This window comes from Electrophorus electricus, chromosome 20 (assembly GCF_013358815.1).
Source record: "Electrophorus electricus isolate fEleEle1 chromosome 20, fEleEle1.pri, whole genome shotgun sequence".
Classification (NCBI taxonomy): domain Eukaryota; kingdom Metazoa; phylum Chordata; class Actinopteri; order Gymnotiformes; family Gymnotidae; genus Electrophorus; species Electrophorus electricus.
In genome coordinates this window covers 9895980-9923429 of record NC_049554.1, presented here as the reverse complement: position 1 = coordinate 9923429, position 27450 = coordinate 9895980, and the positions used below count along the sequence as shown (strand labels likewise).

General features: G+C 38.0%; 3 protein-coding genes across 5 annotated transcripts in view; 1 reads left to right on the top strand and 2 right to left on the bottom strand.

Moving 5' to 3' along the window:
- The window catches only part of cenpp (centromere protein P), a 55978-nt gene extending 38306 nt beyond the window's left edge, over window positions 1-17672 (top strand). For both annotated transcript variants that reach the window (XM_027015257.2, XM_027015258.2), the window contains exons 7-9: window positions 14934-15013; window positions 16577-16668; window positions 16859-17672. In XM_027015257.2, the coding sequence (XP_026871058.2) occupies window positions 14934-15013; window positions 16577-16668; window positions 16859-16977 (291 nt within the window). In that variant the 3' untranslated portion in view covers window positions 16978-17672. The remainder of the gene's footprint in view (window positions 1-14933; window positions 15014-16576; window positions 16669-16858) is intronic.
- Window positions 1404-10931, bottom strand: ecm2 (extracellular matrix protein 2, female organ and adipocyte specific). The gene is made up of 10 exons (XM_027015252.2): window positions 10754-10931; window positions 9115-9349; window positions 8080-8268; window positions 7106-7801; window positions 6570-6685; window positions 4230-4365; window positions 3580-3737; window positions 3168-3307; window positions 2675-3001; window positions 1404-2324 (listed from the first exon to the last, which is right to left on the bottom strand). Exons 2-10 carry the CDS (start codon window positions 9338-9340, stop codon window positions 2153-2155), a joined length of 2160 nt encoding a protein of 719 aa, XP_026871053.2. The 5' UTR covers window positions 9341-9349; window positions 10754-10931; the 3' UTR covers window positions 1404-2152.
- ippk (inositol 1,3,4,5,6-pentakisphosphate 2-kinase) lies at window positions 17044-27214 on the bottom strand. Of its 2 annotated transcripts, none has more exons than XM_027015276.2 (13): window positions 26859-27214; window positions 25240-25299; window positions 24942-25037; window positions 24769-24835; window positions 23889-24010; window positions 23670-23759; window positions 23299-23357; window positions 22647-22719; window positions 20349-20619; window positions 20041-20182; window positions 19706-19808; window positions 19541-19620; window positions 17044-19431 (listed from the first exon to the last, which is right to left on the bottom strand). In XM_027015276.2, the coding sequence occupies exons 1-13, from the start codon at window positions 26937-26939 to the stop codon at window positions 19206-19208; spliced, it is 1470 nt and encodes a 489-aa protein (XP_026871077.2). In that variant the 5' UTR covers window positions 26940-27214; the 3' UTR covers window positions 17044-19205. The 2 variants fall into 2 exon arrangements, with proteins under 2 accessions (XP_026871077.2, XP_026871078.2); XM_027015277.2 differs by having other exon boundaries at window positions 20041-20176.
- Window positions 27215-27450: the final 236 nt, after the last annotated feature.

Here is a 27450-nt window from a genome sequence, read left to right as displayed (position 1 = left end):
CCAACTTGTGATGCTAAGGATGCTAAGGCATGCTTCCTTTAAGTCATGTAAAGCCACATCTTGTTTACACTTGGAGGAGAGCTCTAACTGCCCAGTTCTGTAAATGTGACCTAAAGGATGCCTGTGATTGGCTAATGTTGGTTTAATCAGTAAGGGAGAGAGAACAAGGCCATACTTCCCACCGAGGGAACAGGTTCAGTTATACTCTCTTGTACTTTCTTCCATAAATAACAAAGGTGCAAGAGAGCTTAAGTTACATCTCTTGTTGCTAGAACATAACCTTACACGGTAGCACCTGTAGGCAGCTTGATTCATAACTTGTAGCTTCTGAGAAGGGATTTTGGCAGTGGCTTGTGATTGTCTGATTATGACTCATCATAGAAGATTTGATAGTAGAGAGCCTGGCTATAACATAACAGGTCATATCTTTGATGCCAGCTGATGGTTACTGCTATTGTGCGTTAACTTCAAGTTGTTAGATAGGCATGTAGTTAACTGGTTAGTGTTAATTGTTTTGGACAGAAATGTCAGCTAAATGTCAATGTGAATATTTGGAGAAATGTATGAGGTAAAAATACATTTTAGCTGATAGTACTTTAAGCTGTCAAATTGTCGAACTTGCATAGTGGCATATTGGTAGACAGCTATATAAGATCTTATAAAGAAAACAGCATTATATTATTTGACAAAGACAGTACTATTTGTATGTACCACTTATACTTCCATCTTAGTCATTGAAAATAAATGGAAATGTTAAATGTTCGCGTTTATATGAGCATGCCATATTTACAGCTAGTCATATTTAGCTGACTAAATGATTGAGGTAAAATTGCTTTTAACTTACAGATGGTTACAAAGACATTTTGGATTTCCAGTGGAATGCTTTTCCACTAGTCTAAGCTTACTTATTTAACTTTCCTCATTTTATTTAGCATCAGTAAACATGACATATGTTAAAAACATATGTTTTCACTATGTGATAAATGATTTAAAATGTACAAATACCATTTGCATCTTTTATCTCACAGTGACAGTGATGGTGTAATGTTTTCAATTGAAGTAAATGAGGATTTCAAGATTCTTCCATCAATAAGTTGCTAAATCCATAATGTAGCTAGAGAATATTTAGCTCCTTGGAAAGGAAAGAAGTAAGGCATGCCTAAGCCTTAAGGGCTTGTTACACTTGAGAAATATGCCTGGAGAATTCATTTCATTTGCATTTTAAAAGTGTTAACGATTTTAACCCTTTGTCTTAATTACATCATCTCTTGATCTCAGCGCAGTTGCCTCTTATACAGTGTTTTCCATATAGACCCCACACACCATTTGGTCATTTGGTGTCCCGACACCCAGAATGATGAATGCAGTTGCAGTAGACGCTAATTTTAACACTATATGTAAATTGAAAGATGCATCATTTTACAGTTTTGTTTTTATTAAATACAGATATTCTATCTGGTTCTGAGCCAGCCAAGTAAAGTGGCCAGTCTGAAATTCAGTGACTGTCTATGTTCAAATCAAACATTTGCTGTTAAATGTATTTAAAAATTTGCATTTCTAGTCTGGAGCCCCTGTTTTATGAATGTTAAACTATATGAACCTATTGACACATCTCTTTCAGTCAGTAGTAACCATCTGTTGGTGTGTTCTTAGTAGAATGGTACAGTAAGGTAAATGAATATAAATCATTAAATTATCAAAGATGATAAAATCTGTAATCCTCAACATTTTTGCCTTTGCTTTTGAAATAGTTAAAATAAGACACATACACCTTAAAAAAAGAATACTGATGTTAACAAAACCTATCCCAACATTCACTAAAGTCTTGGATATACAGTTTTTCCCTCACAGATGCATTGAAAAGTTAAATATATTCCTTTAGAAATATATAGAAACACGGTACAAATAACCACATGCATCTTTAGATTAAACTAGCAAGTACCTCTGGGCTAATAAATGGAGTATTCTTTGTAATACTTTGTTTAGCAGTGATCCCAATCTAAAATATTTATGCATACAGATAAAAAATGAGAAATGTCTATTACATTATTATCCTGAAGCATTTTCTTGAGCCTAACTGGTATAATGATTTTCACATACACAATTGCACATGGAATGTTATTTCACAAGATTAGAGAACCTGAAAATAGACTCATTTTTTAAATCTTTGAGGCTTCAAAATTATGCTGGAATAGGACCTAACACAAGAGAAGGCAGTTGGAGGAATTTTCTGAGGGTCAATGAGATTGTTTTCAAGGCGCAGGGCTACTAGGTGTAAATCTTCATCATTCAAGGGGTCACAGATATTGTCTTCTCCAATGTGCCTGTTCAATGAAATTTAAAGACATTAGAGTCTGTCAGTACTATAAAATAATATATCAGTATGATCCTAATAGATCACTATTTTAAAAGTACGCTGCAGTAAGATGTGCATGCATTGAATTTAGGCTGAACAGAGTAGAATGATACTTGCAAGCTTAATTTAGGCATTGTAAGCTAGTATTGGCTTATGAAGTACTTTTGAACAACTTGGAAAATTGATTGTGTGCTTTAGAAAGTACTGAAAGATCCTGCTTAAAAATATGTTCTTTAAAAATTGTTCTATTTTACTTTGTTACACCATTACCCTATCCAGTATGTGAATGCTGAAAGAAAGGGCTAAAATGAATTTTACCTTATGTTGTTGTTGTTTAGTCGGAGAAAATGCAATGATGTCATTTCATTGATACCAGTGGGAACACTAGTCAGTTGGTTGTGGTCCAGGCATAGCTCTGTCATAGTTAGAAATGTTCCAAAGAAGGACTCTGGTTCGACACCGTCACCATCCAGCTTGTTGTAGGACAGGTATAGATACTCAAGACCAGGCTCCATATGTGCAAATACATATCCTGGAATACGTTCAATCTGATTGCCAACCAACACCAGGTGAACCAAGGACTTTGGCAGGAAGGATGGAACCAAATGGAGTTTGTTGTATGAAAGATCTATTGATTCCAGGGTCCTATTAAAGCATTTTACACAAAGACAAATATGGGTATTTTGGAAATTAAAATTATGTTTCCAAAATGACAAGGTGGTATGGTGCAATTATCTAGACTTCAAAACTTATTTTTCTTTTCTATTGCATAATATGCTGTTTGTTGCATTATTACTTCAGCACCACATACCTATGATTGAGCCAAGCTAAGGGTGCAATCCGCGATTCATCAATTTTATTGTGACGCAGCACAATCACATTGATGTTGGTGCTTTGATTCAAAGCTCCCTCAGATATTTCCTCAATTAAATTATTTTCAAGGTGTAACTCCTGAAAAACAGTAGAATTGTATGTAAATTTACTGATTTTTAGCAAGCATCTGATTGTGCAGTAACATTAGTCTTTACTGCTGTAAAGGGGAAGAGGCTGTGCTGCAGTAAGGTAATAATTTTGGTAATCATAAATTACTGAGTTGTTTTTTCTCACGAAGTAAAACAAATACTGGTGTATAATTCAAACATTAAAATGATCTAGTCAGCATTTCCTTTTGATTGAAGACAATAAAAACTGAATTGTCTCTGTGCATAATCTGACCCGAGTACCTGCAGAGATGGTGGTAGACCTTGAGGAATCATGCGGAAGTGGTTTCTGCCCAGCCGCAAATAGGTGAGCTGGTTCAGTGGTATGAAGGCTTTGGGGTTTACATTTCCTTCACTGAGTAGGTTTCCCTCCATTTCCAAGGTAACAAGACTGTTGAGACCTGCCATAAATTATGGGAATAGTTTTATACAGCATTCTGGTAGGACAGGGTTTTATTACACATGTTCAGTAAGCATTAAATTGGTGCCTTCAGTTGTTATTGTTGTTTATTTGTGAAATGCTATATTTTAAAGTTACAGATTGAGCAAAAATGACCTCTTTACAGACTTCTGGTTTTAGGTTCAGGAAGCTTGGAGCCAATGAAGTAATCCCATTTGTTGGATGTCAACATTAAAATTAAACTATTAGTCCTACTGTTTGTTGCTACATTTGCAGTATATTCAAGTTTTTAAAAGCATTTCACAATCAAAACATTATGCTCTGAGAAAGTCTGTAGATGTTTTTGTACTGTGTGTATCCAAGCAATTGACAAAGACCATAACATTTTAGATTACCCTCAGTGCAGGAAAAAAAATTAATTGAGTAGCTCAAGAGAATTATTATTATTATTTTTTTAATCATTCAGATTGGACCACAGGTATAGATGATTTACCTTCAAAGCTGTTTTCTTCAATTTCATGAATGTTGTTTTCATTGATCTTTAATTCTAGTAGGGTACCTGGAATCCCTTGGGGAATCTCTTCTAGCAAATTTCCATCCATGTACATTCGGGTTAAGAATTTAAGGTTCTGTGAAATAAAACACACACTTACAGTTCACTATTTACATAAAAATAGATAACGAATAAATCACATTGTCAAACAATGGGTGTGTTTCTGGCGGTGCTTTGGTAGGTTTGGGTAGTAGTAATGAGCCATTTCCTTTTTGGCTTTCACTTTTCTTTCTTTGTATCATGGCATTTTATAGAAGTACTATACTAGTGACACTTGAATTGAGCTGAATAGCATGCCTAGTGATATTTCTCTTGATAATGTGCCATGGAATTTTGTTTTCATTAAACATGTCCGCTCAAGCAAAAAAGAGGGGAAAGGTTGTAACATTCATATACGTATGTGTAAATTGGTCTGAGTGCTGGTGTCAAGCTGGTCTTGCATAAGCAAATGTGTATACAGAAAAGTGGCTTTTGGTCATTAGATTTTTACAAGATTTGAAAATATCATTAGAGTACTTGCATAATGCCACCTTTCTGATAAAGGGAGCGAAGTATCCTACATGGGAATTACTTCAACAGACCTTTCACTGCTGTGACATGGGGCCTGCCCCCATATATACGCATCACTGCAGGTCACCTGAACAGCATTCTAGGGCACACTTCTTTCCTACGCATGCATGCACCCAATCACTTCAATCGTACAACCAGACAGATGTTGTTGGGATGAAATGAATTTACTCTTAAGGGATAGCCCAGGACATGAAAAGCTGTCAGTGTAATGGTGAAAAGAACATATCAGAGGCAGCCTCCATTCTGCAGGAGTATGAAAGACCACAACCTCTAAAGCAGTCCAGTGAGAGAGTGCTGACCCACAGTGGTTCTGCGATACCCTACATGACAGGCCAGCCAACAGATACACATCAACAGTGGAGAGAGCTTTTTACAGAATGTTCTCCAGGAAACATATAGTATCCAGAATGGAACACAGAAAGAGAACGAGTGCTCTGTGTCTGCACCATGTCTAAAAAATTAGGCAACTTGGACCACCTCAGGAGAGACTTCAGCAAAACCCAAATTTAGCCTTTCACAGGCCAGTCACAGACGACCAAATGGTCTGGGTTGGGGCAAAACATATCCACAGACTCCCAGGCTCATATAAAGCCACTTGAAGGAGAAAGAATTCTCCAAAGGGAGCACATGTTGTTCTTGATATTTCTGAAAGCAGCTCCGATTGTATTGTCTAGTCTGACCAGGAAATGACAGCCATGAAGGAGTGGCACTTCTAGCAGCTTTATGTAATTCAGAGCCCGAAGTGTCCACTTGCCACTGGTTGTCATGCCCTCATTAACTGCGGTCCAGGTTGTGCACTGTTGTCACCATTATCCTGGAGGAACAAAGTGAGTTTTCACCAACATCTGAAGTTGCACAGGGGTGCGAATACTTAAAGGAGATCATCTTGCCACAAGCTGTCAGACAAGGGCAGCGAGAACATCTTATGCAAAGCCTAAGCAGTGAGCCTTATTACTACAATGTTGTGTGCTAGGATGAGGCCACCCTAGCTGCAAGACTTGGATCGGGATGGATCTTTACACAGCACAAAGTGTAGAAAGCTATACCTTGATGTGGTTACTGGGTAGCTGGCTAGCTCGCCTTGACACACTAACTAGGGGACGGGTTGGAAACTAGCTTACTATGATGCAGTAGCTATCAGATGAGCAGCAGGGTTACCTCATCATGATGTGTTAATTAGTAGAGGTGGTTATCAGCTCGCTTTGACATGCTTGCTATGCAGTCGGTAGCATGGAGTTGGTGCGTAAGCAGAGGCTATTACACATTTAGCTGGGAGAATAGCCACCTACTTGCCTTACTGGCAGAGGTGCGGCAGCAGAGGAGATTCTGGCACCAACCAATTCTGAAGACACCTTATACCCAGTCAGAAAAGCTGCCATACTGCATTCATCAATGAGAGCATCTGAAGGTTTATCTGAAGGTGCACAGTTTAAGAGGCAGTACAGTCTGAAAGCTGAGGTAAACAGTCTTCACATGAAACGGAATGTCGTTCAGGTGTACCGCATCAGTAGCTATGGAGGCATGGTGACCCGTGTAGCAGCACTGACAAATCTGTTTAAAGTTTAATGTTTTCTGTCTTCCACAGTCACACCTGAGGCGTGCTCAGAGTGGGATATGATATAAAAGCTTAAAAAGATTGTTTATAGTTAACAGGTACTCAACGTCATGCATTGTTGATCACAGCCTTGATCACAGAAAAGTAGTCCTTACTTTGAATGCTTGTGGGTCAATTCCAGATGAAGAGATCTTATTTTTTCCTAAATCTACCCACTCCAGATTGAGTATGCCATTAAATGCTCCAGCTGGAATAGTAGTGATTGCATTTCCTGTGGATTCACAACATTTGGCATATTAAGTCAATCATCATAAAAGAAAATACTGTATTGTATGTTGCCCAATTCACTGATTTAGAAATTATATTGGCCAACACCATATTGACCAAAGACTGATACCAGAGTCCAGTAGTTAGTATATTAATTTTGTTAATTATCTGTCATATTTTTTTTAATTATTTCAATGCAGTAATTTTTTTAAACTCAGAAGCTGCATAAATTATAATTAGTAGTATTGCAATTAATATCCTTTATTTTATGTAGCTCTTATAATTTGTGGTAATGAGCATAAGTAATCTTAAGTATTTTTCTGGGGTTACATTCATCGTGTAACAAAGCATTTCTTCCCCTACTGTTATGCTTTCTCACAGTTATGTTTGTTCTGTGTTTATTTAGCAATATTAGCTGCATTACCCTTTAAATTGAGGGACTTGAGCTCAGGAATGGAAAGAGGAGGAATGCTAGTAAGTTTGGCATTCTCACAGGAGACAATGACATCAGAGATTGTGCACCCTTGAGGCAGGGTGTAGCTAATCCTCTCAGACTCTCTGCCTTCCTCCTCCTCCTCCTCCTCCTCCTCCTCAGTAGCCTGACTGGGCCCAGGCGGGGTCGGCAGTGGTGGTATGTCTGCAGGGGCAGACGCTTGTGGTTGCATTTGGAAAACATCACCTCTCAACCATACCACCTGCTCTCTTTCCTCTTCCTCATCATGATCCACTGCCCTCAGTCTCTGCTGGGCTTTTGCAGCTGCCTCCTCAAGAGCTTTGAGCATCTCTCTCTGTTCAATCTCCAGTCTCTGCAGCCGCTCTTCCTCGGCTCTCCAGTGTTCCTCTGTCCTCTTCCTCTTCTCCTCTGCAGCGGCCCTCTCCTCTGCTTCCTCTTGTAGCCTCCTCAGTTCCTTGTCTTTGTACCGCTCTTGCTCCTCCAGCTGTTTCCTCTGTCTTTCCTTCTCTTTGTTCTGCTTCTTTCTCCTCTTGCGTTCAGCGTTCTTGTATTTCCCTGTCTGTCGTCTCTCGCCAGTCTGTGCAGGGAGGTGCGGAATACCAGCATCAGGGACACTTGGATCATCAGGAACAGGGGAGTCGCCAGAGATTTCAGAGACATCATGAACTGTGATAGTGATAGAAAGACATTTATAGTTAGCATAAAATCAGGGGGAGAAAACAAAGAACCAGAGAAAGAAAATATAGAACGTGGAAACATCATCATAAGCAGAAACTGGACATAGTTCAAAAGCATTTATAAAAGAAACGTGTGCGAATGGTTTTTGTTTTTGTTTTGTTTTTTTAACACACTTTTTAATTTGTTTTCTCAATTAGTATGATGAAATAAATCTAAATATTTAGTTCAAATTGGGATCTTGAGTGTAGATCATACATGCTAGATACCTGAGTCAATGCAAATTCGGCAACACTCTCCAACAGGTTGAAATTTGATTTGGCAATGTAGAACAGGGCACTGTGTTTCATCACATACCACCTCCCCTCTGGAGCATAAGCAGGTGACACAGGGCTTTGGTGACCACACGGTTTTATCAAACATGGTAATACCCTGAAATACACAATGTCCTATATTCCCTGGGGAAAAATATTCAATTGGTTAAATGACTTTTTTTTCTAAATAAACGCATAAGCAAAAAAGTACTGTTCAACAATAGAAAGAATATGCATGTCAATTAATTAAGCTCAATATGCTATGATCCCTTTTTCTTCTCATTGTTTTGTGTTTATAACCAAATACTTTAGCTATCAAGAAACCTTTTCATTAGCTTTGAAAGACAAAGTATGAGATCGTACACTTGATATTGTGGAGTAAATGAACTGTGTTGGTATTGACCAAGATTGCAGTGCAACAATGTAGCTGCCCAACATAGACATGTAGCCAGTAATTATGTGGACAGTGTTACCTACCACTATGGGCAGTATGGTCATGTAAACCACTTTTAAAGCTTTAAACCTAAAACTTAAAACTTAAAAAAAATGCCACAAGTCCTTAAGAGTTGAAACCAAAAGCCTGACCCTAAATCTAAAGTTTAGAATCACAATAAGACTTCACACTGTTGTTAGGTTTTCTATTCTCAGCTATTTAAAATGGAGTTCTTTATAAACAAGACAAAAACATGTCCTTCATATGTGGTCAGGTTTTGATTTATCTGCTATGCTACATTTATTGTGCTGATTCTGCAGTCTTAAGAGTAAGTAAACCCCACTTAACTCTGTAAGAATTAACTCATGAACTGTTTGCCTCAGTGATTTTGCTTAAACAAAGACAATGCTAAATAAATATTGCTATAAATAAAAATCCATTAGAGTTGATCTGCTAAGCTTGAGCATTGATCATAGTTCTTACTCTGTTCATTATGAGCTGGGTCAGACACAGAGACAGAGAAACCTATGATTGTGCTCTCTTAAGTATGCACTAACCTGGAATAACATTGTAGTTAGGTTTAGGCTCCTGGATGGCTTTGTAAGACTCAATAAACACTGATGCTCCATTATATCCACCATTTATTGGCACCCTGCCTCGGTGCTCCGTTCTCCTCCCTTTCCTTCTGCCTTGAGCCAGGGGACGACCAACACTCTGATCTTTGGTATTGCCATAGCTTAGGCAGCAGAAAAATGAGACTGCGAGTAAGAGCCGTAGTCTCATGACGGAAGTCTGTAGAATGGAACAAAGAGGGATCTTAGGCCTCATTGTCCTTAATATACCCCTTTTAATACATAGTTTCCATATACGCACACACACTTCTGTAATAACAAGTCTAACAATAAATGGCAAGTTTCAAGCATTGCAGTGGCATTTCTTAAGTGAATCCAACTGTTGAGTCAGACAGCTCAGTGAATATAGTGCCCTATGGCATCTCGTAGTAAAACTATTATTTAGATGTGTGGTAGGTACCAATTACAAGTTTAAGTATTGTGTTTGTGCTTAATAATCATGACACACAGAATTTGGACACAGACAGTCCTTGAAATGCTGCTAATTGACAAAAAGCTGTGCAGTACTCCTTTTTAGGCATATTGAAATTATTTGTTTCAGAGCACTGCAATAGCAAATCAGATTACAAGTTTCTATGTGTACAAAATGATGAGGCTTGTGTTTAGCACCATAAGAGAACAGAACTGACAGTATTACAAGAATACAGATACAACAAAGACATATCAGGTATTTTTAGCTTGCCAACATGAAAAGCTGTTTCTCCCCACATAAACAAGCAAAGCATAAGGAGAGTGTTGCAAAACAATTTTGCAGTTTAAGACCTAACAGCAAAATAACCTCTTATACTGTGAGTGACTATAAACAGTGCTGAAACATGGCGGAATGTGATCAGGGCAGGAAGCGCAGACATGCAACGGCAGGGGGAAGTCTCTCTTCCCCACCCCCTCACCAGTGTCAGCACAGTGGACTCAAGCCTGGGGCAAAGCGTCATGTGGTTAGCATTAAATCAAATGTGGCTCTGCGGCAAGGAAGAAAGAAAACAGAAAAGCGAAGAGGAAAATGGGGAAAAACCAAGGAAAGTGTTTTAATTAACAAGCTCCTTGGGCTGACAGGGCTCAGATGGAAAGAAACTTCAGGAAGCACCAATGAAGTAAGGGAGACCAAGATGAAAATCAGCCATGACCAACGACATCCCCACATGGACGTTCGTATGTGTTTCCAAGAATGCAGTAAAAAAAAAAAAAAGGGCCATCTACAGTAAGGTTTTGCGTTACCCTGACTGTAAAAAATAAAAGTTATCAGACGCCTCCGTGCGGCACAGAAAAATTTAGTGGTTGTATTTTTCCATAGTGCTGGATTTAAAATTGACTTTACTCTAAAACCTAACCATCAATTGTTGTGCATGTTTTTTATTTCTATAAATAAAGCAAACAGTGTTTTTATTTAGTCAAAAAGTGTAAGAAGCCCAAAACAGCATCCAGAAGGCGGTATTTAAAACCCATGCTGATAATGACATGCATGTTGTGAAGGGAAAAAAAATACAGTTCCATAAGTGGTTTACAGTTTTATTCAGAGTGAGAACTAGATGAGAGCAGAAATGAGCGAGAGTCATTTGTACATTACCAGTGGTTTGCAGGGAGTTTTGCGAGGCCAGATATTTCCACCCTTTCCCAGGCCGCGTGAGGTTTGCCAGCAGTGCTAGGACAGTATGCGTGTGCTCAGTTGCTGAGCTAAATGTTTAAAACAGACGGGGCTGCACTTGTAGAGAAGCCAGGGCTTGCTTATGCAGCTTCTTCAGTATCTAAAAGTTAGTCAGAGGGTCAGGTACAAGATACTTCCTCTTTTGGGAAAAAGAGGTTGGTGATTTTCTCTGACCTAATTACTAGGCTTGAGGTGCTCTTGAAAAAATATGTGCCCTATGGCTTGTCATTAACCCTTAAGTTAAAACAACCCTTTAGTGTTGAAAATGAGATGTAAATGTACATGTCCGGCATTCACTCAGAGCTAGAGGCACTGTATGTTTTGATGGGACCTAAACTGTAGGGTGCCCTAACCGGTGAATTTTCAGTCTGCACTGCAAGATGCTCTTGGCTAATGATGCTTTTGTCCAGCCCAGTCTCCCGTTTCATGGGTGGTTACAAGTATAAGCAGCCAGTCTTCAGTTTCCAGGCTGTCCAAGTAGACTCCAGTAAAAAAAAAATGGGGTAGGGTCATGTCTGGTCCATAAGTATTTCTTTGTATTTGTTCACTTGCATGGTAAATTAAGGATTTTCATCTCTCTTTTCCCCCTTCTATATTATATTACCACCCAGATTGGCTCATTCTAATGTGCTCCTCCAAAACATATACTGCACAGAACAATTTGATTAGTCATTACACTTTTCATGTCTATTGGAACATTGTTGTTTTAATAACCTTTTTTGAATGTGCTTTTAATATGAATATTTTAAGATTACCACATATTTGCATACTAAGAAACCTGATCTAACGGAATCTGAATCGATTAGACATAATTTCAGTGGACAGCGATAGTGTTTCTGCCTTTGATGAGAAGTGCTTTTGAATTATTACATGATCTAGAGCCATTTTCATGCATTTTCTGTAATCATTTACACTTTTATATCTGTGTCATATTTTTTCACAATTGAATCTCTCAGGATACTTTGTAATGAACCATGACATTTGCTGAGCCATTATATGAAAAAGGTGTACCACAATACCTGTGTACACATCCTTAGAACTTTTTTTGCACATTATATTATAGGATTTTATATATAGGATCTAAGAAAAAATATGGAAAATCCAACCACCACAAAAATTACTTAATTAAATATTTGATAAAAACTATTAAATTAAAAACTAAACAGCAAAACTAATTCTCATTTTATAAGCTATTTTTACATCATTAATGAGAAAAGTAGTAAAACTGAACCCTGTGCTGAGCTGGATTAATTGCCCATCACCCTTGTTGACTATTGGTAGCCTTGGAAACTTCTCAGGACTTAGACTATGTAGATGGAAACTTCAGCTCTTGATTTGACTTCTGAGAAATATGTTTGGAAATGGAAGTGTAGAGCTGTTTATTTTCAGGTGAAGGTTGGAAACCTGTTACTCAACTAACAGCTATGCACAGCTGCTGCTCTTCCCATCTATGGTACAGTAGTGTCATAATCAAACACCATGTTTTGCTAACTCGTGAATCACTTTCTTTGCATTGTTTTATGTAAGCGGTTTTATGCAAGTCTTTCAGACTTTACCTTTAAGATGCAACCTTTTAAAACGGCTGCACTGAACTTTTTTTGTCTGTCATCTCTAGTAGTTTGTCATCAACATGATAGATACATTTCATTGTTTCCCAAGTTCCCAGGCACAAAACCACAAACCATATAACTGTAAGATCCATATGCAAGAATAAATATAACTTTCACAGCATTCCGTCTACTGATAAACTAGTGAAGTCTGTATTTACTTATGTCGAGATGTCTTTTTCCACTGTGGTAGTGCACAGTTTGGTATTGATACTGGTTTCCTTGATTCCCTTTATGGATGTGTTTATTTTGTATTTCTTTCTTTTTTTTCTTTCCACTTTATGGAAGATTTAACATTACGCCAGAAAGCTGAAGTACTCTGTTGTGGCATGTCTGGAGTCAGCGGTTTTAGAGAAGGAGTTGTATTTCTTTCCTTGAATTCAGCAGGGTACCTCAGCAATTCTGCAATTTGAAGCACCCAATAAGGATTCAAAGTGCACAGTTTAGTTTCAACAAATTCTGCTCTAAAAACTTGCACAAAAAGCTACAGTCCCATACATTAGAGACGAGATACTGATGGAACACGTACACGTGTATAGACAACAGATTTAAAAAATGTTATCTATAACAAACTCCTAATATTAAAGACAATATTAAGGACAGTACTGTTTATTTATACATCAGACCTGCCTACATAACCTGTTCACTCTTTCTCATGTCTTAATAATTGATGACAGATATCTACTTAGGGCATAACATGTCTTTCAAGGATTAGTGAATAATGGTCATGTCAGGCAGAAGATTCTAAATTAATGGCCAAGTTGAGAAACCTTTGAAAATATGAGCTCAGACATGTCAGTAGTATCAACAGTGGAAGGAAGTGTTACTACTGATACACAATAGGTTTCTCTTTAATTTTCTTTTTACATTGCTAAATAATAAATTTAATAAATAGCATGGTATCTAGGTAACTTGTACCAGTCATTTTAAGGGATAAAAACATACTATATAGAGTTATTGGTAAATGTAATAAGGGCCCCAATGTGTTTTTGAAAAGTTGCCACATCAGAAATGCAGGTTTCTCTTTAGCCCTGCCAGGCATAAATTTCTCAATCAGCATCAAGGCCCGTCTTTTGGGTGTGCTGATATCTTTGACTATCACATTATCATGCTACAAGGCTTCCAAGTAAAGAATTTGTTGGCTTTTTAGGAATAACATAAAAGCCTTGTCTTCGTAGGGTATGTATGGTATGCTAATTGTAGGTGGAAGCTTAATGATGTTTCACAGTCTAATGAAATCATGACAGTTTGTGAATTTACATACAATAGCCATAACTCAGAGGTAATAATTCCCAGGCACTGGGTAACTAAAAGCAATAGTTATTCAAGACTATGGACAAAACAAGCATCTAATGTGTAAGAAGAACAATGCTTGGTTTTCACCCCTAGAGGAAATGGAGACATCCATGTGTATAAGGATGACAGGACTGACCCACAGAAAGCTATTTTGTGCTATTGGAGTAAGTCTTGGAAAATGTTTTTGACACTAGATGTCTGCTCAGACTGGGGAATAGATTGTATGCGGTGCGGTTCACATCACATAATTAGAGGATAGAAAGGCACATTATTAACTTTTAAAACTGGTCATTAGGTGTTTTGTCTGGTTTTATGTTTTGTCTTAAAGCTAATTGTGCTGGCACGGCTCTGAAAACACACCAAAGCACTTAAGAGCATTAAGAATTTGTGCTGTAACTTCAATAATTTAATAATTTCTTCTTTGAGATAATCGTTTGACTTTGATTCTTTCAGTGTTGCATGCTAAAGTTACTTCTGAAATGTTTACTTTCTGGCAGATTATCCTTAGTCTAAGTGAAATTAATTTGGTCTCTTTCAATTAATTTGTGGCTTGTCTGAGAACTAAGATTTTGCAAAGACCTATTTAACTGGCATCCTTGTAATCCTTATAGAAGGCATAAGGGCTCAGTGTACTGTAATTTCTGCCATTGCTCATTAATGAATCCCGAGGAACCCTTCCCCACCCTTTTTCCACTCACCTTCATTCTGATTGTCAATATGAAATTCTATTTTCTGTGCCGACATAGTATTTCAGTTTCAACTATTATGTGCGATTTGGAATAAAGATTACCTCTGCTCATGATACAAGGTTAAAAAACAATAACTGCAACATGGGGAAAAAACAGTCATTGAGTCACTGTAGAACTTCCATTTTTAAATGTCACTTTAGTGACATTTAAATAGTAATCTCAGCAAACCAATACAAGAGTGAACTGTAAAAGATTGTTGTATATTGGTGTGGCAACTAAAGAACCACATAGCTTTGTAAATGAATAAAAGAAGCGACATGTTTCATCTTACAGCTGGGAGTAGACAACCCCCTTCCAACTAGATTTTAGAACATCTTAAATGGAATGTTGCAATATATCTTTGCTGTAATCTTTCTTTACCATGAAAATGTGAAGGTAGCTGCTTTTGGCAGGAGCACTCCATATCTCCATATTCCCAAGAATGATGCCCCTTTCACTGCTGCTTGATAGGAGAAATACCCAGATGTGGTGTGCCTTCCAGAAGGATGCAGTTCTGAAGTCATGATCATACAAAGTCCCAGTCTTACAGGGTAAGCATTTTAAAGTTTGGTGAGTAATAATTTGCAGCATTAGCCTTCTTTCATTTTTAACTAAATCAGTGATTCTTGTAACTATCAGTAGGGACTCTTTTGTGCATCACCAGAACCTGAGTTCAGATCTCAGCAAAACTCATCTATGGCTGGGTGTCCAAGAGAGTTCAGTTAGACTTGGGGTATCATCAAGCATGATTTCTCAACAAGCTGAAAAAAGAACTGTCCAACAGGAGTTTATATTACCTATCTTTCTATTGGACACTATTGACTTTGGGGTTACGTTTTCTGGTTAAGTGAGAAATCCTGCTTTGTGCAGAACCTCCCTGTTCTCTGGTTAGGAATGATGGCTTACAGCAGTGCTGCACAGCTACAGCTGTGTGCCAGCTTACGTGGACAACACTGGACAAATAATGCTCTCCTACAAACGCGATTAGCATAGTGAGAATACAAGTTCTATAATGAGGTGTGTGGTGTACATTTAGCCTTGATTAATAAAATAACACTGAAGTTTTAGCACTCATGGCTGGGTAGCATGCGTTTATTAAGCATGAACCATCTCCAGTGAAGGCACTTCAGACATAAACCTTTAAAGGGTGTTGTCACTAGTGCAGCACAAATTTCATGATTTGTTTAATTCAAATGTTTTAATGCAATTTTCAAAACGTAGCAGTTCTCAGAGAAAAGAGCTTGTAGTAGTGATTGAAATATCACTTTAGTGATATTGTAACATTAAATGAGTTCAGGCTGGGCACGTCTGCAGTAAGGTACGTCAGAAGTCACTTGCCACCAAAATTAGCATGATAAATTTGTTCCAGCACAGGCTACGAGACAAATAAAAATACATGCTGCACTCCAACATCAAAAATGCCCACTAAATTGCCCACTAAATCTTGTTTTGTTGTACTTGCACAATTTTAAGCTGTTTTTTAAAATTCAGTACTTACCTGCAATATATTGCGATAGTTATTAGCACAGTCCATTCTAATTTTTTAAAAATTAGTCATTTTCCAGTTGCATTATGTAAAGACTAAAAAAAACAAAACTTTTTTTTTCTGCAGTATCAGCCATCACTGGTCATCATAAAGAATTCTTGTATAAAGATATGCATTAGAGACATGTAGTTCTTCAGTTACAAACAGGTGGTTGCTTCTTCCATCAGAGGCCATCAGTTCTTGCATCATCTCTGTTCCAGCACAACGAAAGACAGGCAGACTGTACCATGCTGTAACCAAAAGATGGAACAGAGGCCCCCTCACACACAGTCTACATATGAACTTCCCCTAACACTTAACTCAGATTAACTATGAAGACCTATACATGATGGTGCCTATACATGAGTAAAATACATGAATGAATATATAAAACTGTCACAGGTGGCTGGCTCAGTGTGTCTGACAGAAAGCACATTAACTCTTACATTCCCAGATTAGTTGGTGTAGTATGTCAGGGAGAATCGGACTTCAGATGGGAATTGCTGTTATTTGTGTACATGGTTTTTGATTAATATTTATGACAGACTTCATGTTTGAATTGGGATTAAAACACTTGTCTATTTGACAGGTATACCATGAACATTTACTGGAGCATTAGTGTGAGTAAAGAAGGAGTCATCAAACCAAAGATTGAGCTACTGATGAAGATGCCTGACCAAGGTAAAATTACTTACAATATGAATGGTCAGTATGACATAATACAGTTAATCTGTCAATTCTGAAACAATTATAAGGTTTACAGTGATTGTAACCATTTAGATTTAAAGCAGTGATCATACACACCTTTGCACAACATTGTAAAATTAGCCACTGAAAACCCAAACATAAATTTCACTCTGTTTGGTAACAGCCCAACAAATGGATTCCCAGAATGTGATGGAAACTGCACCTGAATGCTTTCGAAGTCTTCTGATGATTTTTGGGGTGGAAATCTCAATCGAATGTTTAATAAAAACCATGCATTTCTGAACTGTAATGGCACCAGACTGAATAGATCTGGAAAAACAATTCAGTGAAACTTGTGTATCCATGATCCCTTTTAAAAATAATTTTATTCAGTATTACCACCACTGTAGAGTGACCCATTAGGAAATGTATTAATCCCATCTGTACACATTCCATCACGTATATGTATGTATGTGATATATATACACACACACACACACACACACACACACACAAACACCTATTGTATGTAAATATACATCATTAGACCATATCTAGAAAAATAAATAATTTAAATACAAAATGTGACAGCAAAATCCACTTTGTATTTTGAAAGTTTAACATTTTAGTCCTTACTTCAGCTGCATCACAGTGATTGTGATTTCTTTAGACATTAATATTCACTCCTACTTAGGTTCAGCAGTTTAGCAAATACAAATCCTTGTAGTGGGTGTCATATTTAACAACATTTCAAGTTAGTACAAAGATTTATGTTTTATTTTGAATGAAAACCTTCACTCTGGCACAAATGGATTTGTATCTTGCATTGAGTTAGTCATTTGGGTCTTGTACTGGTTTCTCCTTAAACTGGATGAAGCTGTTTCAGTATTTTTTATACTTTTGTAAGGACAACATTCTTTGACTAAAATCAGTATGTCTCGCAGTAAAGAGACACAGATGTACACAAGGAGGAACAATAAAAGTGTTGACATATTAAAGGCTGTCTGTTATACTCTGAAGTTTTGACAACTGAAACCATAAGGCCCCAAGAACTGACAAGACACAAGACATACAGGTTCATGAGACCATACAGATTTGTAAAGGATGATGTGTGGCAAGATAAAGGAGGTAAATTTAACTCAAACTTCAAAGATATACAATCAACATAGACTAAGGAAGTGCTGATGTTTTGTCACTGGTCAATCTGCAAAAATGATTTGACCAGTCTTTGACCCTAGGTCTAGCACTTTAGTCTGCATGCCTAATGTCAGTTGAAAATTAAACAAAACAAAATGTAACAAAAAATTAAAGTTTGTGAATATAATGAAGTGTATTTCAATCAATTAGGCCAATACACAGGTATTAGCAAAGGGTAACAGGCACCTTTACAAACCAATTGTAATAAAACCAAAAGCAGGTCATTTAAAGTTTTGCCGGTCTGTAAACTACCAAAACTGCCATCCCAGTGCATTACACTGTATGTGCAAACTGGTAAAAAAAAAATAGTTTGGTAAACAACTTTGGTCCAGTGTAAGTCTCTGCATAAATATGGTATAGCTGTTTTCAGTTAACCAAATACCACTTAAGAAATTAAAGTTTAAGTTTTGAGTCAACTACAGGGCTGGGTCATTCCAGTGTCCTTAGACTAGCTGGATTTTTTTCAGAACTGAAACCCTTTGAACCCCTGACAAACATGGCAGCATGGCATAGACTGGGGGAACAAACCAAACACTTTAAATACCGCCAACAAACTACTTTTTACAAACTAGACTTACATTGATTCATTACTTTCTTTCTGAGAAGTTAGCTCAGATGCAAATATTTAAAGAAAAGTAAAGGTATCAACAGTATTCAGGTGTGAAAATGCATTCAGCTTGCCATCATTACTGCTGTTTGTGAATCAAACTGCAAAACGTCAGTGGTCACAGATCTAAAGATGTGTACTAGAGCAGTAGTCTTGTTTCACCTCAAGTATACACCTTTCTCATGTTTACTATTAATTTTATTATTTGTCTCTAAACAGACATCAGTATCTCCATACTTGCAACTTATTGAGAACCTCCCTTTTCAGTTCCTGAAAACAATTTCATTCTTCCTTGCACAAAAAAATTCAATAATAATAATAATAATGATAATAATAATAATAAAGTTGATGTGAAGACCATCAGCACAAGCCACCTTTGGCACCTCTACCACACCACTGTGTGCTGCGTGATAGCCCACTACCACTTTGCCCTAGGTCTCCTTGCTGATTTTTCACTACTTTAGCTAGGCACTGTGCTTCAGGGCGCAGGCCCAAGTAAAGGGGCCCCACAGGAAGAGAATGTCTGACTAAGAACAGGAGAGCCAATGCCAGGTACATCCGTTGATACCAGAGGCCCATCCAAGTTAGCATTAAAAATATATATGGCACATCTTAAAAAGGGAGAAGGGCTGATGTGTAAGGGAAAAAGTTTAAATCTTCAGTTTGTGCATTTTTCATGGTTCACAGCAGAAGCAGCACTGGAGTAGTGAAGACAGATAAGGGGGGTTCACACAGGGTGAAAGAGCAGCATGCATTCCTGGTGTTCTTTGTAGAGGTTGGAAGAAGGCCGGTCCTGTGAGGTGTTTGTGCTCCGCAGGTAGTAGTTGACAATTTTGGAGTCCAGCTTGTACTGGTGTGGGATACTGTCTGATGGCTTGGGGTCCAGATCGAGGATGGAGACAGAGTAGGTGAAGCAGTGCTTTGCAGGCTGAATCACCAAATTCGGCTGTAGTCTGTAAGCACAGGCCATTTTGCAAACATAGTGAAATGCTGGCATCTCAAAGGTTACAGCCAAAGCAAAAATTCTTTGAAAGGCATCAAAAAAGGTACAGTATTACTTACTTTTCATCTTGTCCACAAGGTGCAAATGTGATCATAACTGAGCAGTCTTTGGCAGTCATTGCAATTCTGTATTGGAGGACCTAGGGTGCCAAAGGGTAAGGCTAGTAAAACCCTGCTTAAGTGGCCTTCATACATCCCTCCAATTCTTGAGCTTCAGAAACTTACCTTTCCAACTGCATATTCTATAGATCCATCATCTTCAGAAGGGTAAGTTTTCACCTTTTCCAGGAAACTCTCGTCATAGGGTCCATCAATTTGTAGTCTGTTCCTGAAGGACAGATTGGTTTCATACATTAGGTTTTAGTTTTTTAAAATACATTTTAATTGATTATAATAAAGTGCAGTAAAGAAAAGAATGTTGAGTGAGAATATTACTGTGTACACCATACCACCTATAAGGCATCATGACCAATAACGCTGCAAAACCCAAGACCAAACATCAGCTTGTGCGTTTGCACCACCTAGCGCTTACAAAACAACATTACAGATTCAAAACTCACCTCTCTTTAGGAAACTCCTCCAGATACTGTTCCACTCTCTTGTACAGTGGGTAGAGTCCATCTATGTCCAGGTTGTCCAACATCTGAACTTGTAGGATTTTTGAAAGGACACAGTCCCTGGGCAAACCATGACTGCCTGTAACTACAAAATGAGTGGTTAGAATTTCCCAAAATGAGTAATGCAGTATAGAAAGAGCAGAAATATAATTATTAATACTGTTTGTAACAACTTTGATTATATTTTACTTAATTTTGACAGTTGCAGCTAAGACACCCACTCAGCTCACACTTTCAGTAAAAAGTCTCACCGCTGCGCAGTGGGTCTCTGTGGAGGGGGCTGGCCTCACAGAACTGTCTGCTCTCAGCCTTTCTGGGCTCTACTGAGCGCTTGGAGTCCCCACTGCTCAGCAGGGCACTGCAGATCAGCTGAATGAGCTCGCTGAAGATCGCCTTGCTAGACTGGTGGCCATTATAAAGGCTGATGCAGTGGTGAAAGTAAGGCCGCAAGTGCTGGACCAGCTCATTTAAGTCTGGCTGCTGTTTGGCGTCGTCGTTGCAGCTGTAAATCAATTCCCCACCCTGGAGAAGGGGGAGCAAAAAAATGTGACAGAGTATATACTGTTCATATTTCAGCAATGCACCAGTGCAAACAAGTGGAAACGAGTCTTCAAAGAGCAGATACTGCACACTGGCATGAACAGGATATGCAACATCCTGATGACATCTAATGCTGCATTCATACTGGCTGCTATGGTACCTGATGACAAATTATCGTATATGCAAAAAAAAAAAAAAAAAAAAAGTAACAGTTGGCAAGACCACATGCTGGTATTCATAGAATGTCTAAACTTACTTGGTCATACTGATTATTGGTGCACTAAGAAAACTAGTGAAACTCAAGACCACTACTGTTTTCAATATGCTTCTACTTATTTGTTCATATTATACAGTAAAAGTTTTATATGGCAGTTTACCATCTCTATAACAAAAAAGACAAAGGGGAAAATTAAACCAACTTCAGTTCACAATGGTAGATGCTTCATCACAAAGATGATCACTTCCAAGCTGACTCTTCTCAGCTTCATTGTGTTGACCTGCCCAGATTACTTCACTAAAAGATGTTGCACCTCCTGTTGCTGTTTATTGTTCACTTATTTCCTGCTAGATATGGAATGGTTACAAGTTTTAATGCCAATGCCTGTGGTATAAAACTCAACAAATCATATTGTTTCAAAGCTGAACAGTTTCAGTATCCATGTAACATGTATTTGGTATTATTCCTTTTGCAAAAAAAAATAATAATTATTGTGATTTTGGATGCTACATATTTATGCAGTGCACCCTCTTATGGACTTAAGAGTGATATACCACTATAAGGAAACTGCCATTTACTTGCCATATAGACTGTTGCAACTTGAAAATAATACTTTCTAAAACTTAAATAATTTGACAAATTATCTGAAAGGAGGAAAAGTTAAATTTCTAAGACCATATGACCGCTATCTTCCAAAAGCACTATATAACACAGTTAAATAGGTGTATGGAGCTGCTAACAGGACCAAAACTAGAGGGAACAGCCCAAGATGGGGAAAGAATTACTGGAAATACTTCAACAGCAAAAATGCAAACAGGGTAGAATTTGCTGTTTTTTCATAAAGTCATGCAAAACTTGTAAATAAAGGTATTGTTTTCATTGGCATGTCAGCCATTTTGTTTGTATATAAAATATTTACTTGAATTATACCCAACACAATTTGACACCAATTCCATGTTAACCCATGATAAAGAAATACCAGCTATCACAAGCTACAATGAAAAAATCTGTAGTAACTAAAAGCCATTTACTACAACCTCATGAAAGTGCGGTCTTTTCAAGGAGCACTGGGTCATGTTTGCAGTCTGGATCCTAGTCTGACTCATTTCTACTGCTAATCTGAGTGCATATCAACATTCCATGTAATTTCTTACGTATGCTACTTCAAGGTAAAACCCTAGTCTCTAAATAACCCATCACTTTAGGCAGGTCAAACTAAGCTGTGCCTCACCTTGGTGGTCAGCAAAAGTAGTTGGCTGCAGTCTGTGAAGTAGCTGAGCAGAGAGCAGTCAAGCTAGGCAGTTATGCTCTTACAAGATTCATACAAATATACTTCTTTGAAGATGTAACAAATTAAATTTCCAATGTGAACATAATGTAGCACACCGGCTTTTAAAATATTTGGTGTGTGTGGATATTATATTATCAAAACATCTGTCAGCACATACAGACAGGTGAAGAGCACCTGCAGGTGCAGACACTGAAACTAGCAGCCACTTAGTTCTCATGAGATTATAACTTGAGTACTTCACCAGGTCACTGGCAAGCTGGACAAAAAACAACCAGCATGATCCATATCGAGCCAGACAGTGATTAGTCTGCGCAGCACTGCATTAAGCTAAATAAGCCTACTACCTAGCATTGGTAACTAGGTCACCTAGCAGAGCCAATAGCAACATGGTCCTGCAGAAAAGGAAGGGGAAGTCCTGAAGTATGGAACTGGCTGAGTTTACAAACAATCCACACCGTTTGAGCATTACTACATTAATGGTGTACATGCCAGTGATCTTACCTTAAATATTTTTAAGTTGTTTTGTGGTTCTTCTAATAAGTGTTTGATCGCAACATACATTCTCTGTTTGCTCCTAGAAAGAAAGTTGATTTGAATGAACACAGGCTGGTGTACTTTCTCAGCTCAGGATGCTAATAAGAAATTTGTTTAAAAGTACAGCACATCTTAAGCTTTGGATCAAGCAGTAATAAACACTACATTTTAACAGATTTTCCCCACTGCAATAGCAGTAAATTAACAGTAACAGTACCTTAACTAATTTGAAATACTTAAGGACTTCAGGTATATGAACAGTCATCCCAGCATAACTATTTCCTCTATTCTGTACAAAACCTTTTCTTGAAGAATATGATCCTGTTAGAATTCTATGGAGAGAGACGTGCTTTCCTGCTTTTGAGAACACTCAAACTATACTAGATGCAACTCAATGCAACTCAAAGCAAAAAAAAAGTGGTGGTAATGCATCATGCTAATGTCACCCAAGCCCGATGGCAACGAAGTACATGTTTGTACATAATGTAAATGGATGAACTCTATCGTGATTTGAATAACACTGGACATTTATTTCATGATTCTTTAATGTCCACCATTTATTTGCAGAGATTAAATAAATGAAGTGTTACAAAAGGAATGTGTACTGATGAGAACTTACCCTGAGAAGAGATCCAAGGGACAATACCTGCTTAGTCTGTTCCACTTCCCATTGGCCAACTACACAGGGGGGAAAAAATTATGAAAAACAAAAACCAAAACATCTTGTTCCACAATGATCTTAAAATTAAGCTTATTTTTCAGTTATTGGTAGTGCCCATTACTACTTCCCCTTTGAGCACAGGGCATGTAAACACACAAACCAGTCTTCAGGCATTATTACGGAACACAGACTAATTCGCTATTATCATTCACTACAGAGCTGCTGTCAGCAGAAGTCAAGTTAAAGCAGAAGTGGAGTATCATGTTACAAATGACCAGAAAACTGTCCAGTTCATGGCTACTGTCTCAAATGTAAAGGCTGAAACTTACCTTAAAATGCTGATGCATACAAAATCTGCACACCTTTCGCTTGCATTCCTTGGTTACATATCTTGAAAAGGGCAGAAAACCACATTTTGGCTGCAAGAGTCAATGAAAAGAGAATCAAAGTACAAAATGTCTGCATTTGCACTCATGACAATAATATACCCCAAGGGCAGTTTAGAGTTTCCTCAAAGTTTTACAGGTGAGCCACTGAAATTATCCTACCTTAATTTCTACACAGAGAGGTGGTCTGTGGTCTCCAAAGTGGCATGGTGAGAGCTGGGTAAGATTTGGAAGGCACAGACCACAGCCACTGAAAGTGTCCATCACTTTGTCACACCGCAATTCTGTGCAAGAAATGAACTATTAAAAAACACTAAAGTGTAAATGAATACAAAAAGGAATGTTAAGAACAACATTCAGACGCAGACCAATACATTTTGTCCTCAGGGATAAGCAACAATTTTACAAATATAATCTTGTTTATATAATTCTTGCCAATTTCCCCAAACTTTGTTGCATTGCTTCTATCAGCCATAAATGATGCAGCCTTGTCAAATGGCTCAGCACACAGAGATCAATACCTGTCTGTCTATGTATGGTATCCATCAATGTGTGGCACAATGCTCATCAGTGACAGAAGAACTTAACCAAGAATTTCACCTAAAAAGGGAAGGTCTAGTCTCTTGCTGTTGACCTCTAAACATGGGCAGTAGTGCAGTAAGGTGTGCTTCTGCTAGATGCAGTCAGCCCTTCAGCTGGCTGACCTACTCAGTACTTCAAGAGCAGGACACAAACTGGAGTCAGCAGCCCACATGTCACATGCTCCTGTTGTATTTGCCATTTGTTTGTTGCAGCAAATTCCTCAAATGATGTGACCAAAGTTTCCTACATGAGCTTCCATAAATATGCAAATGCAAAAACCAGTTCAGCTTATGTAGACCAGATGGAAATTCTCTATTCTTACAGCCTTTTTGTCTGTCATGTTAGGTTTCACTTACATTACTGTTGATTTCTTAGCGTATCACTCATCATCGTTAAATGAAGTTGGCATGCACCATTTCACAAACAATTTAAAGGATCATGATAGGCCAAGCAAACTTACCTGGTCGCTCTTGCTGGACCTTTAAGGACAGCTGCCTAACAAACTCCAGTGGCAGTTTGACCACCTCCTGTGGACATTCAAAGTAACAGTTTTTCAGCCTATTCACTAGGTCACTCCCTTTGATCAGCCAGGAAAATATTTCAAAAAGACCAGAAAAAATAAAGTTGACATACTCCACTGTGCACATATTTCTCCCCCAGCAAGGGCTTCATGACATTTTTGTTATAATCCACTATGTTACGTATGTGTTGGAAGGCCTGTTCTGTTGTCTGTAAAATAAAACAAATAAATAGCGAGCAAGAGATGAATTAGGCTATTCTCTTGAGGTTTACAACTTGGATTATTCAAGAAGTATGTGCTGGTTCACATGAACTACAGATTCACAACCTCACTATTAAAAGGAATGTTGTACATATAAAACAAATATTTTGCCTAGCACAAAGATCTTAGACATGAGACACAAAACTGCACCTGATGTGCATTTTCTGCATCTTCAGAGGGATACTTCAAAAGGCGAAGGACTCTAGAGTGCTTAAGGGAAGAGAGTAAAAAGCATTAGTATTTTTTTTGTGTGTGTGTGTGGTGTTGTTGTTCCATCATCTGTGTTGGGCTCAAACCCAAAGGAGGAATGTACTTATATGCATTGTAACATGGAAATATGCTCTATATATGCAAACATGTGCGCATCTTTAACTGAACTTGTGTCGTATTAATCTAATCCAGCAAAATATTAAAAACATGCAAGAGCTTTACAAATATGATCAAATTAAAGTTTCAGAGAGCTCCATATTTTGCATACATTATACAACCTGTTACCTTCCTTGCATTTTGCTTCATTTAAACTACACATGCAGTTAGGCTAGAGTGTCTCTACAGTTGTGCCCTAAAACAATTCATCTTTTCTACAAACTAGTTCAACTAGGTTACATTTTCTGATTGTGGTTTCACACTCCCCACAAGAGAAAGCGTTTTTAAAAAACTATTTAAAACAGTTAGTTACAGTGCAATGTAAAAAAAAAAAAAAAAAAAGTGACAACAGATGTACAGAATTACAGGTTTTAGGGGGGAAAAATAGGACAATGACTAATACTTTAGCTTTAACATGAATTTTTGCTTATTGTGGCCTCATAAAAGATAGAGCAGATTGACTAAAGATAAAAGCAAGCAGGGCCCAAGGTTTTTCCAAAGACTTCTAAAGTCAAATAACGTGACGACCAAGACTTCGGCCCAACAACATTGGAGAGAGAATGTGTGTCAACAACAAACAAACTGACTGGGCAGGAGGTGAAAGGTGAAGTTATGACATGATCCCTTTCTACATCTCACACCCATTTTGTTGTAGCATAATCACTACATTCCGATAATATATTTAGTCTCTGGTGCAGTCAGTGATTAAGGTTTAAATATAAAGAAATAGGATTGCTATGTGCTTCTCTAAACACAGGGCCAATGTCCACCCAAATCACAATTCAGAATTAAACTTGCCGATTAAAATAGGACATCTGCTTTGGTACCGAGTTACCGATCATTTTGTCTCTCTATACATGGTTCAAATTCAGGACAGAAAAAAACGTAATTATCAAACCATCGTTGGAAAGTTGCTACGGCAAGGTTGAACGACTAACCGATAACAATTTGTTAGTTATTTAGTTATATGACGAAATAATTTGCCTTATGTCGGGATCACTTGAAAGATTAGAGGTTTTAATGAAATCATACAGAGCATGTAGTTAAGTTTCTTAGCAAAGTGTGGCTGGCTTAGCTAGGTAGGTAAACAGTGAGAGGTGCGGTCCAAAGAAATGTCGTCAGGAGAGCTAACTTAGCTAGCTAGCGTTAGCGAAGAAAGCTAGCTAGCTATGTAGCTACGCTTAATAAGGTAGTTAGCTAGCTAATAAACTACCATCACAACGTCGTTTAAAATAAACAAACGCTTACACTGTGCTGGTAATTTGCTCCTTGTGACATCTGACTAAGCCTTGTTCAAACATCTGGTTTGTGTCTTCCTTACAATAATGTAACTAAGCTATCTTAGCTAAGCTAATTGAGTGCTCCCGGTGAGTTCGCTGACTAGTTCCAAGTCTGTCACTTACCTGAACATGAGAAACAACAAGGCTCTTGTTCCCTTCTCCGTGGTATTTCCAGTCATTTTCATCCATTTTATCCAGTTCCATAACACAGCAGAATTAACAGAGAATTCCTTTTTAAATAAAACGCGAATATAACAGAAATATAGCTAATTAGGCCAGGCGCAAAGTTCCAGAGAAGAGAAGCGTGCCAGGACTTCTTTGACACACTACGTTTTTAATATCGCTTTAACCAGAACCTTGGTCTTGGTTGACCTTATTGGGTGCACATTTGAGTCCGAGTCTTCGTTTGTTGTTCAGTGCACAGCCGGCCGAAAGTATGAACTTTACAACACTGGGCCGGTCAAGGAGCCCAAGCTGAGCAGAACTGGCTATACGTCATACATGACGTGTTTCCGTTAACTATTAAGGGTTTTTTTTCGTTATAAACTAAATCTCGACAAATACAAGAAGAGATCGCAGCGCGTCAAGTTGTATTGCGCACACAAAGTTACTTCTGTAAAGTTCCTGTAGATCAACTGATAGCGCAGGTACTGTCATACTAAAAAATATGCAAGTCGCTCTGGATATGGGCGTCTTTCACATGCTGCAAATTAGA

Excerpts from the sequence above, each read along its gene's own strand:
- ippk (XM_027015276.2), bottom strand. The coding sequence starts at position 26,939 with ATGGAACTGGATAAAATGGATGAAAATGACTGGAAATACCACGGAGAA. Across the intron at positions 25,038-25,239 it reads ATGCAGAAAATGCACATCAG|ACAACAGAACAGGCCTTCCA; the intron begins GTGCAGTTTTGT and ends TTTATTTTACAG. Across the intron at positions 24,011-24,768 it reads GGTCCAGCAAGAGCGACCAG|AATTGCGGTGTGACAAAGTG; the intron begins GTAAGTTTGCTT and ends TTTCTTGCACAG.
- ecm2 (XM_027015252.2), bottom strand. The coding sequence starts at position 9,340 with ATGAGACTACGGCTCTTACTCGCAGTCTCATTTTTCTGCTGCCTAAGC. Across the intron at positions 8,269-9,114 it reads TAACTACAATGTTATTCCAG|GGAATATAGGACATTGTGTA; the intron begins GTTAGTGCATAC and ends ATTTTTCCCCAG. Across the intron at positions 4,366-6,569 it reads TTGACCCACAAGCATTCAAA|AACCTTAAATTCTTAACCCG; the intron begins GTAAGGACTACT and ends TTTATTTCACAG.